The sequence below is a fragment of the Scyliorhinus canicula genome, chromosome 6 (genome assembly GCF_902713615.1).
Source record: "Scyliorhinus canicula chromosome 6, sScyCan1.1, whole genome shotgun sequence".
Classification (NCBI taxonomy): Eukaryota; Metazoa; Chordata; class Chondrichthyes; order Carcharhiniformes; family Scyliorhinidae; genus Scyliorhinus; species Scyliorhinus canicula.
Genome location: NC_052151.1, coordinates 61,738,554 through 61,757,645, shown reverse-complemented (window position 1 = coordinate 61,757,645; position 19,092 = coordinate 61,738,554). Strand labels below are relative to the sequence as shown.

At 42.6% G+C, this 19,092-nt stretch overlaps 1 protein-coding gene across 2 annotated transcripts in view; it reads left to right on the top strand.

Moving 5' to 3' along the window:
* mdn1 (midasin AAA ATPase 1) overlaps window positions 1–19,092 on the top strand; it is a 204,527-nt gene that overhangs the window by 169,776 nt on the left and 15,659 nt on the right. For both annotated transcript variants that reach the window (XM_038799361.1, XM_038799360.1), the window contains exons 85-96: window positions 743–881; window positions 1,615–1,790; window positions 2,962–3,090; window positions 3,656–3,797; window positions 5,939–6,240; window positions 6,906–7,058; window positions 13,047–13,148; window positions 14,909–15,110; window positions 15,248–15,415; window positions 15,613–15,773; window positions 17,588–17,677; window positions 18,285–18,400. In XM_038799361.1, coding sequence (XP_038655289.1) covers window positions 743–881; window positions 1,615–1,790; window positions 2,962–3,090; window positions 3,656–3,797; window positions 5,939–6,240; window positions 6,906–7,058; window positions 13,047–13,148; window positions 14,909–15,110; window positions 15,248–15,415; window positions 15,613–15,773; window positions 17,588–17,677; window positions 18,285–18,400 — 1,880 coding nt within the window. The remainder of the gene's footprint in view (window positions 1–742; window positions 882–1,614; window positions 1,791–2,961; window positions 3,091–3,655; window positions 3,798–5,938; window positions 6,241–6,905; window positions 7,059–13,046; window positions 13,149–14,908; window positions 15,111–15,247; window positions 15,416–15,612; window positions 15,774–17,587; window positions 17,678–18,284; window positions 18,401–19,092) is intronic.

The window sequence follows — 19,092 nt, the reverse complement described above, 5'->3', positions numbered from 1 at the left end:
TTGGAAATAAAGTGTTTCAGAGGGCTTAGGGAGGTTTAAAAAAAAAACAGACAGCCAGTTGTTACACTCGTGATTTGCTATCCAGTGACTACCTGCTGGAAAGTCCTGACTGGGGGAGTTGGCTAAATACCAGATTGAGTTTGGCTATGATTCTGTGTCTTTGAAAAGCCTGCCAATATTCAAAGCACGTGCGTGTTAGTATAGACCAGCACACACTGCTGGTGAATCTGTATCCCAACTCAAGTGCATGCCTTCTGAAACCTTGACGTAAGAATTACATTACAACAATAAGCAGTTCCACTTTGAGATGTGAAGTTATTTGAGGACATTAATGAATTTTCATCTCAAATTATTTGAGGGATAAAGTTAGTACTCGCTTGGTGTTTTGTACATCACACTGGGGGTCAAGGTGGGGCCAAAGGATTTAAGAATTAAAAAGCATGGCTATCACAAAATTGCAAGACTGTGGGTTCTATTGGTTTCCTTTCCAACTCCTTCCCATCCGTTTCCTCCCTCATCCTGTTGCGGTAGCAGCCAGTCATGCATTGCATTTTATTTCCCCCTCACTTTTATTCTCTCTTCTTCCTTTTTCTTTTCATTCTTCAACCCCCCCATCAACTCTTTTTTTCTATTTTTTGTCTATATATAATGTAATGTTGGAACAGAATTTTTAGAATCTTGCATTGGGCTAGGTAACAGGATCATAGTTTTCACAAAATTCTTATCTTCACCTACTCTTCAGGTAGAAGATACTTTCCACAAAGACCAAAAAAAGAAAGATGATGAGGAGAATATGGCAGATGTTAAAGAGGAAGAAAATGCCATAGAAATGTCTGAGGACTTCCAGGGAAAACTGCATGATGGAGACAGCAAAGAACCAGGTCAGTCGCTGAGTGACAAATTGAGATGTGCTTTAGTGTCCTCTTTAATAGGCAAATGTAATGGAAAAGCAAATCACGGCAGATGCTAAAAATGCTCAGCAGGTCTGGCAGCATCTGTGGAGAAAAGCCAGGATTAAAGTTTCCAGTCAGTGACCATTTCACAGAACAATCATGTTTTTTAAATGTAATGGAAATCTTGGTGAAAGCACATTTTATTACTTTCAAATAGTGACCTCTGCACCAGAGCATTAATTCTTATTTATTGCTGCAGCAGTAGTGAAATGGCCAGTATTTACGTCAGTGTCTCATCAGCTCTAATGAAACTAACTTTGAATGGGACATTAAAGCTCAAAAACCTGCATGGCAAGGGATACAGAATCGCTTCTGGATTTGTGCTCCCAGTGTGAGTGCAAATCGGAGGTGATTCATCTCCAGCAGAACATACTCTCCCAAACGGAGAATCCTGCCCATAATCTTTCACTTTGATCTTCAAAACCATTATTTTTTTCCAAAAAAAGATCAAATGTTCCACATGGAAAATAAATTAACTTCCTTTTGCCACCAAACAGGAATCTATTAGAATGCAATTACCCTTCTACTTGAGATGTTTTTCTTTCATGTGGTCCAGTTAAACTGAAAACCAATATAGCCAACACAATGTTTCATCCCGTTCTCTAATGAGAAGCAATAACCAGATCCAACTCTTATTTAAATGGCTGAATTGTTTCTTCAGGAGAGGATGACGACGATGAGGATTCGGATCGTGAAGAGGACGAAGAACTGGATAAACAAATGGGTGACCTAGAAGATGCAGAGGCTGACCAACTGGATGAAAGACTTTGGGGAGATGACGAGGATGAAGATAGTGTGAGTGATGAGGCTGAAGATACTGGGCAAGGAATGGATGTGGTAAGATGCCAAGCATTTATAAATCTGTGAAATTCATTTTTAAGTAATTTCAGCGTTAATAATTATTGACTAATTTCGAAAACAGTTGAGATTGCAATGAAAAATAGTTGAGTCATTTTTGTTTCTATTTGTAGCAAAGATATTTAAACATGTTGAATTTCCTCATTCGTTTCATTTTCTTTTACTGTGGCAGAATTTTGGATGGTAACGACAAACTATACTTAGTTTAAACATCATGTTTTTAATAAAAGCTGTGGGGTTATGTTGCAACTATACATGACCCTGGTGAGACCACATTTGGAGTATTGTGTGCAGTTCTGGTCACCTCACTATAGGAAGGATGTGGAAGCATTGGAAAGGGTGCAAAGGAGATTTACCAGGATGCTGCCTGGTTTGCAGGATAGGTCTTATGAGGAAAGGTTGAGGGAGCTAGGACTTTTCTCATTGGAGCGGAGGAGGATGAGAGGTGACTTAATAGAGGTTTATAAAATGATGAGGGGGATAGATAGAGTGGACGTTCAGAGACTATTTCCTCGGGTGGATTTAGCTGTTACAAGGGGGCATACTATAAGATTCGGGATGGGAGATATAGGAGGGATATCCGAGGTAGGTTCTTTACTCCGAGAATGGTTAGGGTGATGAATGGACTGCCTGCTGTGATAGTGGAGTTGGACACTTTAGGACATTTCAAGCGATTATTGGATAGGCACGTGGAGCAGACCAGAATGACACGGAGTGGGATAGCTTGACCTTGGTTTCGGACAGTGCTCGGCACAAGATCGAGGGCCGAAGGGTCTGTTCTGTGCTGTACTGTCCTGTGCTGTACTGTTCTATGTTAATTCTCCTATTTCCATGCTCCTTTTCTGAGCCAACAACAAATGCCAGGTTCAGGTGAGTACTAACTATAGGGATTCCTAGAAGCACTGACTCATGAAGCAGCCATGAATCACATGTACCAGCTCTTCATCCAATGCCCAATTTTACTGGTTTCTATTATTTCTAATTTGTAAAACATTGCATCTACTCCTGAACACGTGCTCCTTGCATGCTTTCCTGTTCTTGGAGAATCTCTTTCCTTCTGTCGGTTGATTGGTTCCATCTTGACCTGTTGTAGCTGCAGTTGTTTGTTTTTTTCCCCCATGTTTCATACTCCAACTGTTTTTAACCACAGGAGAAGTCTGAACTTGTTGCTAAAGATGACAATATGGGTGCAGCAAACCAAAACGAGAGTGACCAAACGAAAAATGAGGAGAGGGGGGAAGAGGAAGGCAAAGAGAAAATCAATGAACAGTTGGATGAGGTATTGATGTTTTATATTCCCCAAAAGGTTCCCCTGTCGTAGCACAATGTTTGGTTTATTAGCTGGCTTTGCTAATGAGTGGCTGGACCCAAGTTCACAAAACTACAAACTCCAAACTCCAGTTCTCCACATGGTCCGTGTGAGGTTCTGAGATAGCGAGGAAGGAATGTTTTGAAAACTAATAGCTTTCCTACATTCGCGAGGAGATTCTACAGGGCAAAATAACCAAAGAATTTTTAAAACAGTATTCATTTACACAAAACAATGAGTAGTGAAACATTAAAAATAGAAATGCCAAAGATTTGGATAAAGTCTATAGCTCTCATGCATAGTGAAATTTGTTCCCATTACATTGATGGATACCACCATGTTTAAAACATTCTTCATAAAATGCCTATTGTGGAAGATAGTACACAGCAGTCACATGATAAATATCACATCACTTTAATTCATTTTTACACATTAATCTAGTTACACAGACTGAACCTGCTCTTGTACCAGTGATTTTATTGGTAACTAAACATTTCAAATGTGAGGGGTCTTACTATCTACTTCATTTCATTAGCGTGAATATGATGAAAATGAAGTGGACCCATACCAAGGTAATCAGGACAAACAGCCAGAAGCCGAGGCCTTGGACCTGCCTGAAGACCTCAATCTCGAAAGCCAAGATGGAGAAAAAAGTGACGAGGATCAGGAGGAACAAGGCAAGATAGTCATAGACTTGTTGGGAATATGTGCAAATAATTTTCTTGGTTTATTAAATTTTCCAGTATTCAGACTGTGACACCCTTTTGTCCTCTCCATAGTTCCATGAATAAATTTGATACCTATTTTAAAGCCAGGTTGTACATAACAGAATTTCTTGCCCATTTTCTCAAGATATTGACTCTTCCCAGGGTTGCAAAGGCACCATCCAGTCCCTTGTACTGAATGGGCCCAATCCTACTCTTGGCCCGATGTCCATGTTCATCTGCATGTTCTCTTCCAGCATTGATCAAGAACAAGAATCTGGCCTATATTATTTTCTAATCGGAAAGCCCATTGTTCCAGAATAGACCTTGCCTCTGAGCAAACTACTCCGATGACATTCGATATAAGCAATTGGTAGTTGGATGTAGTGCAAGAAAGCAAAAATACACTAAAGATGTAAGGAGGTGTATGTACTGTTCCCCTTGAAACTAATTTGTAGCCTTCATTTAAGAACACAAGTAGGAGCATGAATAGACCACACAGCCCATCAAGCCTGCTCTGCCATGCAATATGATTGTGGATGATCTCGGGCTTCAGTTTTGCTACCCCATATCCTTTCCCTCTGAGACATCAAAAATCTGTCTATCCCATCATCTGCAGTCCTCTAGGGTAAAGAATTCCGAAGATTCATAATCCTTTGAATTCTCATCTCCACCTAAATGATTGACCCCCCTTATCCTAAGATTGTACCCCCATGTTTTAGATTCTCCAACCAGGGGAAACAATTTCCAATCAAACTCTTCAGAATTTTGTAGCTTTCAATGAGACTGCCTCTCTTGCATCTAAACTCCAGAGAGCACAAGCCCAATTTATTGTCTCTAATCATCCCAGGGATAGATTTAGTGAATCTTTGCTGTTGTATCTGATCTTTAATGTGAAGACCAGAATATACCCCCATGTTTTAGATTCTCCAACCAGGGGAAACAATTTCCAATCCAGCCTCTTCAGAATTTTGTAGCTTTCAATGAGACTGCCTCTCTTGCATCTAAACAGCAGAGAGCACAAGCCCAATTTATTCAGTCTCTAATCATCCCAGGGACAAATTTAGTGAATCTTTGCTGTTGTATCTGATCTTTAATGTGAAGACTAGAATCACATAAGGTACTCCAGATGCAGTCTCTGGAAAACCCTGTACAACTGTAGCAGGACTTCTTTAACGTTGTACTCCAATCCCCTTGTAATAAAAGCCAACGTGCCATTTGTCTTCCTAATTGCTTGCTGGAACTGTGTGCTAACTTTGTATTCCTCATACCAGCACACACAAGCCTCTTTGAACTCGAGACTAACCAGTTTCTCTCCTTTTTTAAAAAAAACAGTTTTTATTAATTCTTGTGACCAAAAGTATAGCAGCACATTTTCCTGTGGTATACTCCATCTGGCATCTTGTTGCCCACTCACCTAACCTGTTTATATCTTGTTGCAGCCCCTTTGTCCTTCCCACTGCTTACTTTTCCACCTAGTTTGATATTGTAGGAAAACATACAGTACTATCAAAGTCATCAATGTAGACTGTAAATAGCTGAGCCTTGCTGATCCTTGCTACTATTCATTACCTGCCAACTTGAAAAAGCCTCAATTGTGCCCCCTCTCGGTTTTCTATCCATTAACCAATCCTCTATCTATGCTAACATATTACACCCAACCCCATGTGCCATTAATTTGCCTATGAACATTGTGTGGCAGCTTATCAAATGCCTTTTTGGAAATCCAGGTGTACTCATCTACTGGTTCTCCTGTATCTACCTTGCTGATTACATCCTCAAAAACCTCTTGTCAAGCACGATTTTTCTTTAGTAAAACCATATTGACTTATTCTATTCATACTATGCTTTGCTATGTGCTTTGTTGAGACCGCCTTAATAATAGATTACAGCATTTTACCAACACTAATGTTTAGCCAACTGAAAATCCAACTTTTAAGATTGAATTTTTTTTTTAATTCATAAACCTTGCATATGGTCTGTCTTTTTAACCTGTTTTTGTTTTTAATCTTCTGCTTCCATCATTTTTAAAGGACTACTTCCAACAGGTTACCTCTTCACAGAAGTACCAAAATTGCGTCCATTATAATAAAACCTTTTTTTATTTTATAAAGGAGATAATCCCTTTGATATAGAAGAAAAGCTAAAGGATTTCCATGAGAAAGGTCCAGATGAAGATGAGACAGTGGAAGAGAGTTGTGAGCAAGAACAGGACCACGGTCCTCCAACAGAGGAGGAAACTAGTGAGAAAAACCAAGAGAGTGAGAACAAGGAAGAAAATATTGGGGATGATCAGGAACATGGGGAAGAAGAAAATGCTGAAGATCTGAACAAACAGCAGCCTAAAGAGGATGAACAGAAGGAATCTGCCGAGGAAAAGAAAGGAGATCCCGATGAAGAGGGGCAGCAGCCAAAAGTATGCAATTTCTTTATTTTGCAGGAAAATTATTTTACTTTTTCAAAAACAACTTGCATTTGTATAGCATCTTTTAACAAAGTAAACCAATGACTACTCAGCCTATCAGCTGACTCCAATGCCTTGCTCTGATTGGCCTATTTGATTTCTCCAATTATTTTTATCACTTACCCGTTTGAACCAGTGTTTGTCGCCATGTGGCGATCGCCAGCTTCAACCCCCCCCCCCCCCCCCCCCCCCCCCCCCCCCCCCACACACCCCATTGGAGGCCCTTTGCGGATCCCCGTGCATTTGCGGACTCCCGTTTGGATTAAGTAATGCCTCATTTGGAGATTTAGTTAATGTTGCTCCTCGTCACACCCCACTGAGTTAGGGTTGTTCTTGTGTGTGGGTCACATGCTGGACCATGACCTAACAGGTTGTGGTGGTGTTGAGGTCAGCTCTTGCACTGTCTCACAGTGCAGCTAAACATTTCACAGGTTGAAAATATATGAATTAATCCTCAGGCCCCTGGTAATTAAGGTTCCTGTATTTTTGTGCAGACATGTTCTCAGTTTTGTAAAATTGGTTGGCCCGGTCACATTGTGTTTTTTTTTTAAGTAAATGATTTTTTAAAAAAAAACACATTTGCAAGAGCGCCCATTTTATCCCTGTTTTCTTTCCAGGCAGACGAGAATATAGAAGATGACCAGGATGCCCCTCAGTCTGAACAGCGAATGGAGCATGAAGCTGAAGGGCAGACTGGAGAGGAGAACCTTCAGAGTGAAACAGCTGTGGAACTGGCTGGATCTGCATCTGAGAAGGACCAAGCTAAAGAGGTATAATCAGAAAGCAAGGAGTTAGAGAACACTTCCATTCACCTGCATGCCATGCAAACTCCAACTTCTAACAGTCATTGTGTCCTTTTTAAAACTAAATCTTTGTTACCTGTATTTATTGATGGGATGTTTCAATTGGATCCCGTAAATGAGAAACTAACTTCACATCACCTATCCATCTTTACTGTCTGTTTTGATGAAATGGGCTCTCCCCGAAGAAGGCTGATTCTTGCACAGTCAGCCGCTGGGCTGTGGCGTAACCAGAAAGAAAGAAATCTCGGGTAGTGCATTGTCACACGGGGTGAAAGGAACAAGATTCAGCTTTGCTCCATTAATGAGCTTCCAGTCTCGGCCTTGCTCTTGTGGAGAAGAAGTTGGTGAAGGTCAAGTCCATCCACAAAGGGGATGCTGTAGATCCACTCAATTTGCCCGTGCACATTCTGATGACCAGCTATGGATCTGGGAGGAGCAGAGCTGAGTTCAAAGCAGCTTTAGTCTTGGGGAAATCAATTGGGCAGTTGTGCAGTGTAGTCTTGCTGTTGTCATTTATGAAGCTCTCCTGCCCAGTATTTGAAGAGTGCATAGCTCTGTTTGGTACAGCAGTAAGTATCAAGCATTTCATCAACCTGGGTGAATGAGAATTGTTTTTTATCCTTCAGACTCCCACTCTGTTTAGGCAAGGTAATAGACTCTGCTGCACATTGAAGTCACTGCACAGATAGCTGATTTGGAGCTGTAGTTTTGCAGGATGGATCCTGTGAAAGCCATTGTGATGGAGAGGTACTTTTAGGCTGGGACTCAAACCTGCAACATACTTGTTGAGAAATAAATGATGATTAGGAAGTGATGCATATAAAAAGCACGTTAATGCTCTTGAATTAACAATCTGAAGCCATTAACTGCAACATGCATTCTGATTGTAATGACTCAATTGGGGGGGGGGGGGCAGTGGTTTGGTGTTGTCCATAGGGAGGTCTTGTAGTGCAGTGCGTAGCGTCCCTCCTTCTGAGCCAGAGCTGCAGGACATTTTTGAGAAGATTTACCTGTTGGGGAGAGAGATGGTGGGGGGACTGCTTCCACCCCATCCCAGTAACCCTACCTAACCTTTTGGACACTAAGGGGCAATTTAGCATGGCCAGTCTACCTAACCGGCACATTTTTGGACAGTGGGAGGAAACTGCAGCATTAGTATTGATAGTAGCAGTAACAAGGATATTAATTAATGAAGGAATCGCAGGGCTGCTCCGTACTCCATGTATGATGTTTCAGTGATGTGCCGGGTGTAATTTCAAAGTTTGCGGTTGACACAAAACTTGGAAGTATTGTAAACTGTGAAGAGGACAGTGTGAAACTTCAAAAGGACATAACAAAAGTTGGTGGAGTGGACAGATAGATGGCAGATGAAGTTCCCAATGTGGAGAAGTGTGAGGTGATGCATTTTAGTAGGAAGAACATTGAGATATAAAATAAGAGGTAAAATTCTAAAAGGTGTGCAGGAGCAGAGGGACCTGGGTGTATATGTGCCTAGATCATTGAAGGTGACAAGGCAGGTGGAAAGCAGTTAATAAAGCATATAGCATTCTAAGGTTTTTTTCATCGGGCCACAGAGTACAGAAACAAAAAGGTTATGCAGATCTTGTTATATCTTCGATAGAATATTTGTGTACAGTTCAGGCGCCACATTTATAGTAAGGATATTAAAGCATTGGAGAGAGGGCAGAAGAGGTTTGCGAGAATGGTTCCAGGGATGAGGGTAGATTAGAAAGGTAGGGACTGCTGTCCTTGGAGAGAAGAAGGGTAAGAGGAGATTTGATAGAGATGTTCAAAATCTTGAGGGGGCTGGTCAGAGTGGATGGAAAAATGATCCCGCTTGTAAAAGAATCAAAAAGGAAGGCACAGATTTAAGGTGATTTGTAAAAGAAACAAATGTGACGTGAGAAAATAAAATTTCGCACAACCAGTGGTTGGGTCTGGAATGCACTGCCTGGAAGCGTGGTGGTCAGGTTTAATCGAGGCATTCAAGAGGGCATTGGATGATTACAATGTGCGGGGATATGGGAAATAGTCAGGAGAATGGGACTGGCTAAGTTGAAATGCTTGTTTGGAGAGCCATAATGGGCCTAATGGCCGCCGCCTGCACTGTAACGATTCTGTGGTGAGGTTTAGGATGACTATGGAAAAGAACAAAATTCAATCCAAAGTGAAAAGAATTAACTAGGGGCAAGTCAATTTTAATGGGGTAGGATCTGGGCCAAATAAATTGGAGTCGAGGTTGGCAGGAAAAATGGTAGTTGATCAATGGGTTACCTCGAAGAAAAGATTCCAGCACAGTCGATGTATATTCCCTCAAAAGGGAAGGTAGAGCATACTAATCCAGAGATGCCTGGATGGCGAAGGCAATAAATTATGAAGACAAAATGCCCTCCTGACAGATGTCGTATAGAACATACAGTTGAGAACCAATGAACCTACAAATTAGGAGTAGAAGTCGGCCATTCTGTCCATTGAGCTTGCTCCCCGTTCATTATGGTCATGGTTGATCTATTTGTGTTTCTAATTCCACATTCCCATCTACCCCTGATAACTGAATATAGAAGTTTCAGAGGTGAGATGTAAACACAAACAAAGAGCAGTAAAGAGGCGGTATTAAAAAAGACTGGTAGCTAGCTTAAAAGGGAATCCGGAAGTCGCCTACAGGCATATAAAAAGTAAAAAGGTGGTAAAATGAATAGGAACCAAAAAAGGGATTTACACATTGATGTATTAAAGTAAATACCTAGCATCATCTTCCTTGGTAAAGACAGATGCAGCCCAGGCCGTGGTGAAAGACGAGATAATTTGGACACTAAAAGGTTAGATGAGGTGGTTTTGGTTAGGCTGTCTGTACTTAAATTGGATAAGGCACCAGGACTGGGTGAAATGCAGCCAAGGATACTAAGGGAAGTGACTGTGGCAATTGCAGAGGCAGTGACCATCATTTTTCCATTTGTCTTGGACTCTGGGTAGGTGCAAAGGATTAGGGCATTGCAAATGTTACACCCTTGTTCAAAAAAAGGTGTAAAGATAAGGTCTGTAATTACAGGCCTGTCAGTTTGATTTTGGTGGGGAAACTTCTGGAAACAATAATTTGGGACAAAATTAATAGTCTCACCGATAAAGGCAGATTAATTAAAGGAAGCTAGCATTAATTTCTTAAGGCAAAATAGTGTTTAATGAACTTTCTCCAATTTTTGAGGGGTTAACAGGTTCATGAGGGCAATGCTGTTGATGTGGTGTACATAGACTTCCAAAAGGTATTTGATACAATGTCACACAACAGGCTTGTGGCCAAAGCTATAACTCGTGGACTAAAGGGACAGTAGCAACATGGATCTGAAATTGGCCGAGTGATGGTGGTTAATTGTTTTCTGTCTAGCGGAAGGTTTGTAATGGTGTTTCCCAGACGTCAGTGTTGGGAAGCCTTGCTCTTTCCTGATTATTAATGACCTAGACCTTGGTGTCCAGGGAACAACTTTAAAATGATCCAATATTTGAAGCGTTGCCAATGATGGAATGGGTGGACAGGTGGCAAATGAAGTTCTATACAGAGAAGTGTTAAGTGATTCATTTTGGTAGGAAGAACATGGAGGGGCAATATAACATTTGGGGTACAATTCTAAATGTGGTGCAGGACTGGAGGCACCTAGGTATATACGCTTGCAAGTCATGAAGGTTGCAAGATTGATTAAGAGAACGGGTAATGAAGCATACAGCGGGCACTTCTGGTGACGGGAGGCAGCCGCGCAATGGAGGGCTCCCATTCGGGAACGGCATTTTCGGGGCTTTAAGCCTGGTCCCAGGGAGAAGGCACAGTAAAGGAAAATGTCGAGGGTGAGCAAAGAAACGGCCGTAAAAAAAACAGCTGAAGGTCCGTCGCTGAGTGGAAAGGCCACCGCTGGGTCACCAAGGAAAATGGAGGCTGGAGCACCAGGGGAGGCCGCGTTGCTTACGGCTGAAGAAATAACTAAGGTAATGGCTGTGGAATTCGAAAGGCAGTTTACAAAATGCATGGAGACAATGAGGAAGGAGATGAGGGACGTTTTGAGTGTGCTGGTGGAGGATGCGATTTCCCCGGTGACGACGGCGGTGGCGAGCGCAGTGGCGGAGGTGCGGGAGCAAGGGGAGGCGCTGAAGGAAGTGGAGGAGACATTATTGCAGCACGGTGATCAACTTGCCTCAATGGGGAAGGAGATGCGGAAGGTGATGGAGATTGACGAGGAACTGCGAGGAAAAATGGAAGACCTGGAAAACAGATCCAGGCGACAGAATTTGAGGATTGTGGGGCTGCCCGAAGGAGTTGAAGGGCCGAGGCCAACTGTGTATTTTGCCGCGATGCTGGCGAAACTATTGGGGGAGGGGGAGGATCCCCTCGATATGAACTGGATCGGGCTCATCGGTCGTGGAGGCCTGTACCAAAGGCGAGTGAGCCATCAAGAGTAGTGACTTTGTACTTCCGTAGGTACTGTGTGAAGGAGAAGGTTCTGTGCTGGGCCAAGCAGAAACGGGTGGTGCAGTGGGCTGGAGCTGATGTACGTGTATACCAGGACTTTACGGTGGAGCTGGCGAGGAGGTGGGCTACTTTCAACCGGGTGAAGAGGGCACTGTACATTAGCAAGGTGCAGTGTGGTATTGTATATCCAGCGAAGCTGAGGGTGACTTACGAGCTCAAGGACTTATATTTTGGAACGGCGGAAGCAGCGGAGGAGTTTGCGAAGGCAGGACTGTGGCAGAATTGAGAAATGGCCATGTGCCGATGTAACCTCATGACTGTATTTTCTTTTTTTGTTTCACTGCGTCCGGGTGTATGGGCTAAAGGAGCCAACGGTGTATATATTTGGACAAGGGAAGTGATGGGACTTACACTCGAAGTCAGGGCTCTTTGGGGTGTAGGTGGATATGCGGGGTTTGTGTGCTAAAAGAGGATTTCTGGGCTTTCCTTGGGCCGGGAAAGGGACCCGGGCGGGGGCCTCCACGCTGGCCGGTTTAAGCCAGCCAGTGAATGGGAGTGAGGTGGGGGGGAAGGGCTGCGGCCATCGGAGCCTGGCAGAACAGGGTCCGAGTGGTCTAGCCGGGATGGAAAGTTGGGAGGAAGGAACAGAGGTTGGGAGAGGAGTTTTACAAGAGGCAGTGGACGGGAGGAGTTGGAGGGGGGGGGAATTACAACTCTTGGGTATCACATACGGTACTCTTTCAGAGGTTGGATGATGTTGTGTGGGGGTGGCGGGGGGAGTGGACTCTATGATGACCATGGGCGGTCCCGGACTCCTTTTTTTTCTCCATTGTTCTTTGTTTCCACCGTGGGAGGGTTTGTTTTATTGGATGCATACATTGACAGGTGGGCCGTTGTTTGGGGTGGTGGGAGGATGGGATCATTGTTCTTGTTAAGGGGATTGACATAAGGGCATAAGACATAAGTTTTGGCATCGGTTGGAGTGTTGAATCCAGTTTTGGGTACTGCACATGAGAAATCAAGTTATGAAGAAGTTGGAGAAGGTGCAGGAAAACGTTCATGCAAATGGTTCCAGGGATGTGGAATTTCAGTCATGAACATAAATTGGGGAAGTTGGGTCTGTTTTAGGCAGGGAGAATGGTATTAAGTTCATTTAGAGAACCCGTGCTGAGACAATGGGCTGAATGGCCACCTTCTGTGCTGTAACAATTCCATCATTCTGTGAAGTCCAGGTCCAGAATTTGATGGTCAAGGGAGGTGAATTAATAACTTGGCCAAACATGTTATCTGCTTGCACATCCTTCCAACGTATGCCAGTGATGGGCAGAAAGAGTAGGAGGTATCCCTGGCGACAAGACAATGGCAAACCACTGCAGCGCCTTGCTTAGACTATAGTCACCAATGTTCTTTCAGGGCATGTACCTGATGAGGGAGTGTGTTATCCATATGGTTAAATTTGAATACCTGGCACAAACTTTATTTGATGTTGGATCTTGCAGGAACAAGGAAGTGGGGCTGCAGATGCGAACCAGTCGGAGGGTCATGAGTCCAAACAGATGGCAAGGGTCACATCTCAAAGGCAATCTCAGGACAAAACGCAGGTAAAACCGCTGTTTCACTCCTAAGCAGCATTTTGTTTTGACAAATATGCAGTGGTTCCACATTTATTTACTTAAAATCGCATTTCAATTATGCATACCATGCAACAACTCTGAATGATTGCTTTGAATATCTGCAAGTTGCCTCTAACTTAGCAACGATAATGACCGAGTTCAAAAATCATGTAGCGGCTGAATTTTGCAAGTAAACAGTACAATTAGGTTTGTGCAAAAATAAATTTTGCTTTCACAGTGCAGTAATACATACATAGACAATAATGCCTTTCATTTACTGTTCTTTACCTTTTTAATGAGGTTTTCAAATGCATTGGCAAGTTATTTCGATGTAGCAGCAGGAACTGTTTCAGTGAAATACTGAGATCCACTGACCCGGAAATTTATGACTGACGTTAATGGGCAAATTGTCCAGGAACTTGTGCTGTGAATTAAGGGGAGATGGTGGGGCATTGTGGTAATGTCCTTGGACTAGAAGTCCAGACGCCCAGGCTAATTCCCTGGGGACATGGGTTCAATTAATCTGGGTTCTAAAGTTAATCATTGGTGACCATGAAACTATCAAAAAAAACACACAATCTGGTTCACTAATACCCTTCACGGAAGGACATCTGCTATCCTTACCTGGTCTGGCCTACATGGGACTCCAGACTCTCACTCTTGACTATCCCCTGGCTGAGCAAGCCACTCATTTCAAGGGCTATTTGGGGTAATGGGGATGGGCAACAAATGCTGGCTTTGCCAGAGATGCCCACATCCCATTAAATAATATTTTTTTAAATTGCTAATTGATGCAAGTTGCCACAGTTTGTACAGCTGTGGCATTGGCTTCCCTTTTGCTCTAGACCTCCCCAAGTTTCATGACGTTTCTGCATTTGCACATTAATTGCAGATTAAACTTGCCACAAACATCGGCCCTGTAGGTATTAATGCAAATGCCTTTAACAGCTTAATAATTGTTAATGTCTGCCATTAACCCCCCTTCACCCAGAAAGTGAATGGAAATTTAAAATATGGAGTCTCTTCCTTCTGGCATGAATTGTTGGAGATTTAAAAGTATCAATATTCTTTTCCTCACTTTTTTTTCTTTAAATTCCTCCCTTTTACTTTTGTGCGTGATTTGAGAATTTGCCTTAATTCCAAGACCGCCTGCTGTTTTTATTTCTCAATTCTTACCGTAACTTTGTCAGAAAAAACTTTTTTTTTGAGCTGAAAGGTGCAGGAGAAAAGTCTTAACAGGGTGTGTAGCAAAATGCCTAACTGCAGCAAATTAAATCTGTTGGATTTCTCCCATTCTGTCCCAGGTTCTGGAACCAGTGATGAATTGCTCCAAGCTATTGGGCTTTGAAATCACTATCTAATCAGCTACCTTAATCCATTGTTTATATCGATAATTTCATAGTATAAATCTTAAAAGAAAAATTGCCCTTGTATATATTTGATCAAGCCCACCCATGTGCACTCTGCTTTTTAAATGGGGTTAACTTGTGTAGCACCCTTTTCCAAGCTGGGTAACGCTAACTCGAGGGGCAAGCCCATCTCCAGTTGCAGGAAATTCCTGAGTATTGGAATTCGGGTTCGGGAGATTTTGATGTCTCTCTCAACTAACCCCAATACCCCTCTATAAGTCCACATGTCCATTATCTAAGGTAATATCCTGGTTACATTTTATTGCATGATATTTTACAAAGAAAGGCAGTTGAGTTTCTTGCAGATAGGATATCACTTTAGATTTTCTTTTTTTCCAGAGCTACAAGAGAAAACCTGGTCGTGCAGATAATGAAAGAACAATGGGCGATCGTAATGAGTGTGCGAGCAAGCGAGTGAAGATGGTGGAAGCCAGCAGTGCAGCGCAACATGACACGACGCAGTCAGACCAAAAAGTGAAGGAAGCGGATATTTATGAACATATCAAAGAAGGAAGTGATTCATATGATGCTCAAACTTATGGTGAGGTCAAGTTCAGAAATTAGTGAACGCCATCTTTTTTTTATAAAGAAAAATCCAGTTTGCTTTCTCCTGAATAAATTTTATGCTTTGAAATAATGTACAGCTTTCCCCTAATCTTACAAATGGCTCCTTTTTAGATGTAGCCACAGAAGAGCAACAAAACCCAAGTGGGCCACAACAGGAAGAGGAAGCCGAAGAGGAGTCGGAATCTATTGAAATGGACACTGATCAGGAAGAGGAGTTGCAGAGCGTGGATGTGCAGGAGCTGAAGCCAGAGAAAAACTCCTCATCTACAAGAGCACCAGGTAGTTAAACACGCAACTACTGTTTAGTATCATCCCTGTATATGAGTTTTTGCACAAATTGGTTGTGGGTTTCCTGCGTTACAATATTGAGCCCACTTCAAAATATTTTGATGTCTTGGGGTTATGAAAAACCCTGTATGAATTCAAGATTCACTATAAAATTCTTTATCAGTTGAACCATATCTGATGTGTTGCAGGATCTGACAACCTAGAAGGAGATTTTCAGCTTCCCAAATCTGAAGAGATGGATGCTGCAACAGATGACGGGTCAGAATCCGAAAATGAACAGATATCTGAAAGAAACAACGAGTCCACCATCCATACCCTACATGAGCTGCTAACTGAGGATATTGAACAAGTATGAAAGATTAGAGCAATTCCATTCAGTAAAAGCATTGCTTAATAGGCCTATTTTGATGAATTATACTGATCTGTTGGAGCATGGTTGTGAATTGCACAGTAAATCAAATGCATAAAAGTCGGCTGTTATGTGCATGTTCTATTGCTAAACAAAATGAATTTTGCCAAAAGAAAATTACTTTTTTCCAAGACAGAGCGAACATTGGCAACTTTCAATCATGTGTTCCCAATTTTAGCTGAACCCTCCGCGATAGAAATGGGGATGGTCTTGGGTTGCGTATTTAAAACTCTTTCCTGGAATCCAAGCCGGCCAACCGTTGGATCCACGTCACGTTCATAAGGGAAGCCTGTTTGATCTTCACAATCTCACTTTAATCCGGTTCAAAGGAGAAGGCAATGCGCATGTCAGGTGCAGACGTCAGCTAGTTTCTTTGCGCCTACTTCATCTTTCTGAAAATGGAAAATCCAACCTTGCACATGTAGGTCTTCCTGGAGGGCAATAGCAACAAAATGCTTGTTTTATTCTGCACTGGATATTCTGAGAAGATGCTATTCCAGAATGCTGACAGCTTCATGGGCTTGCCGTGTTGTTAATGTGCTATCACAGGTCAGGTACAGCAGTATAGTCTTTTAATTTGGAGTCCGCTGTAAGACTCTGGGGTCTCTACCTCAAAAGGGAATTTTTTACCCACCACTTATCTTTCAAAATCTGAAATTTCTCTTCTCAATTGCCAGTAATTCCCTGCATATACCACATGGGCTTTGCATCCCCTTATTTGCAATTGCACAATTGACAAAACTATATCTCAAGAAATCCTCTTTATACTGCTTTGTTCCGAGTTAAGTTTTCTCTTTGTAGGCTATTAACCAGAGGTAGGCTGTTACCAGAGGTCCTGGAGCTCTGTACAGAGCTAACACTAGCACTGCTCTGTCCTGCCTGGACTGTCCTGAACAACTCTCTCCAGCAGATTCTGTTGAGAGATCCTGTCCAGTAGGTACACTGCCTATTTGAGTCTCTGGCCATCTCTCACTTTTAAGAAAACTATCCCTCTTCTCCGTCCTCTTGTCTTGCTTGCGAGTAGCTAGAAAATGGAAGAAGCTCTGCTCTGTGATTTTGTGCCAAAAGCACCATATTTGGAGGATGCTTGACGTCAAGATGTGACCTGCTCAGTGTTGCCACTTCTGGCCAGAAGACTGCACACAGCTTCATTTCTTTTAATTTAAAAGGCGGCAGCAGTTGCCATTCTCTATTTAAAAGTCGGTAGCGGCTGTTGGGCACTTCTCTCGCGATTGGGACCACAACGGCAACACCATGACCAGTTTGCTCCGTGACACACTCGACACGCACCCTCAGGACGCGACCAGCGCTTTGTAAAAACCCTGGTCCAGGGTGCTGGATTGGGCCTGTCCAGAATGCATTTCTTAAGGGGGAATCTCAACCTCATTTCAGCTGCCTCTTGTGCCCGATTTGGGAAATGGGGTGTGCCCAGAGGAGATCAAAAGAAAGCAATTAAATGGTAAAATGTCACCTGTGCTGTTGTCCGTATCCAATTGTCGGTGTTTGTCACTGAAATATGGTCACATTTTACAGGAGTGTGCTGTAAATTAGCTAAACGGGCTCTTAAAATGAAACCTCGTACTCCCTTTACTATTGCTCATTCTTCTTTATGAGATTTTAATGTTTTCACTGTATTTGTACTCTAAGGGAATTGCCAGTTGTGAATCGATATGGGTAGTGTATTAACTACTGTCAGTATATTTGCTGTGCCTCTGTTCTAGCCTTAAGTTAAGTGAGTGGAGTGTGTTTTCCAGAGAGTTGTTCCTGACTCGGAGGAGCTCCGTAAACAGCTGGAAGAGCAGCTGGATGCTTGGCGAAATCAGGAGGCGGGAAATCCAGAAGAGGTAAGCAAAAGACCCTCTGAATTGGTGAATGGACTGATAAAGGTGAAGAGCAGTTTAAGTGAAGAGCTTTTAGTCGTTTTTTTTTTAAATTGCAAAACAGCGAAATTGATGCCCCCTCTCTGGTGTCACCACGCCCCCTCTCTTGAAACGTTTCCTGCTTTCTGGTGGGGGTGCTTTGTATCATTGCTCTGATAATGGGGGTGGGAATATCATGAGAACCCTTGGGCCATCGCTCCTACAAATAAATAATCTTTATTGTCACATGCTTACATTAACACTGCAATGAAGTTACTGTGAAAAGCCCCTAGTGGCCACATTCCGGCGCCTGTTCGGGTACACCGGGAGAATTCAGAATTCTCAGCTGGTACAGGATTGAACCCGCGCTGCTGGCCTTGTTCTGCATCACAAACCAGCTGTCTAGCCCACTGAGCTAAACCAGCTCTCTCTTGGGATGCTTGTCTCTCTCTCTCTCGAGTCACAAATCTATTGAACAGATAAACATTTGCCTGCTGATACTGGAAATGTAATTGCTGAAATGTTTTGATTCTTTGTTACTATCTTCTGATATTTTCCCCTCTCTTTTTGCTTTGTGATCTGCTCTTGCCAGGAGAGAGTTGCTGCTGAGATGTGGCAGCAATATCAGACATTGACAACTCCACTGTCACAGCAACTGTGTGAACAGCTTCGGCTCATCCTCGAACCCACCCAGGCAGCTAAACTCAGGTCAGTATACTCAGCCCTTTATTGTTTTCTATTATTATTCTGGATGATTGGAAGTGGGGTTTTTTAATCAATGAACTCTGGCATCAATATTAACAAATGATGAGCAGTTTAAGATTACAAATACTCCCATCCGAAACCATTCTATTCTAAAATTGTACTTGGATTTTTTTTGCCTGGTTTTTCACGGACCACATTTTGTTTTTCAACCAACAAAGCAAGTGCGGAATACATGCTACATAACCATTGGATAGTTGGCTTATTTATTAAAGAAAGAGGTTTCCGAATATAATTTTAAATAGTTTCCATTCTTTGATTCCTCTCGTGAGTATACTGTGCTATGATTTAGGTACTTCAAAGGAAGTGGCTTCACCTCATAATCAAATACTGGTTTTGTTCTGTTTGTGTCTGATCCTGACCAATGGTTTAGCACACTGGGCTAAATCGCTGGCTTTTAAAGCAGACCAAGGCAGGCCAGCAGCACGGTTCAATTCCTGTACCAGCCTCCCCGAACAGGCGGCAGAATGTGGTGACTAGGGGCTTTTCACAGTAACTTCATTGAAGCCTACTCGTGACAATAAGCGTTTTTCATTTCACTTGGAGACTGCCAGAACAACAGCAATTCATGAGTAGGACCATCCAGATTTCGCCCTGTCCCAGCTTTCTTGCCTCACATGAGGAAGGACTTGTTTGTT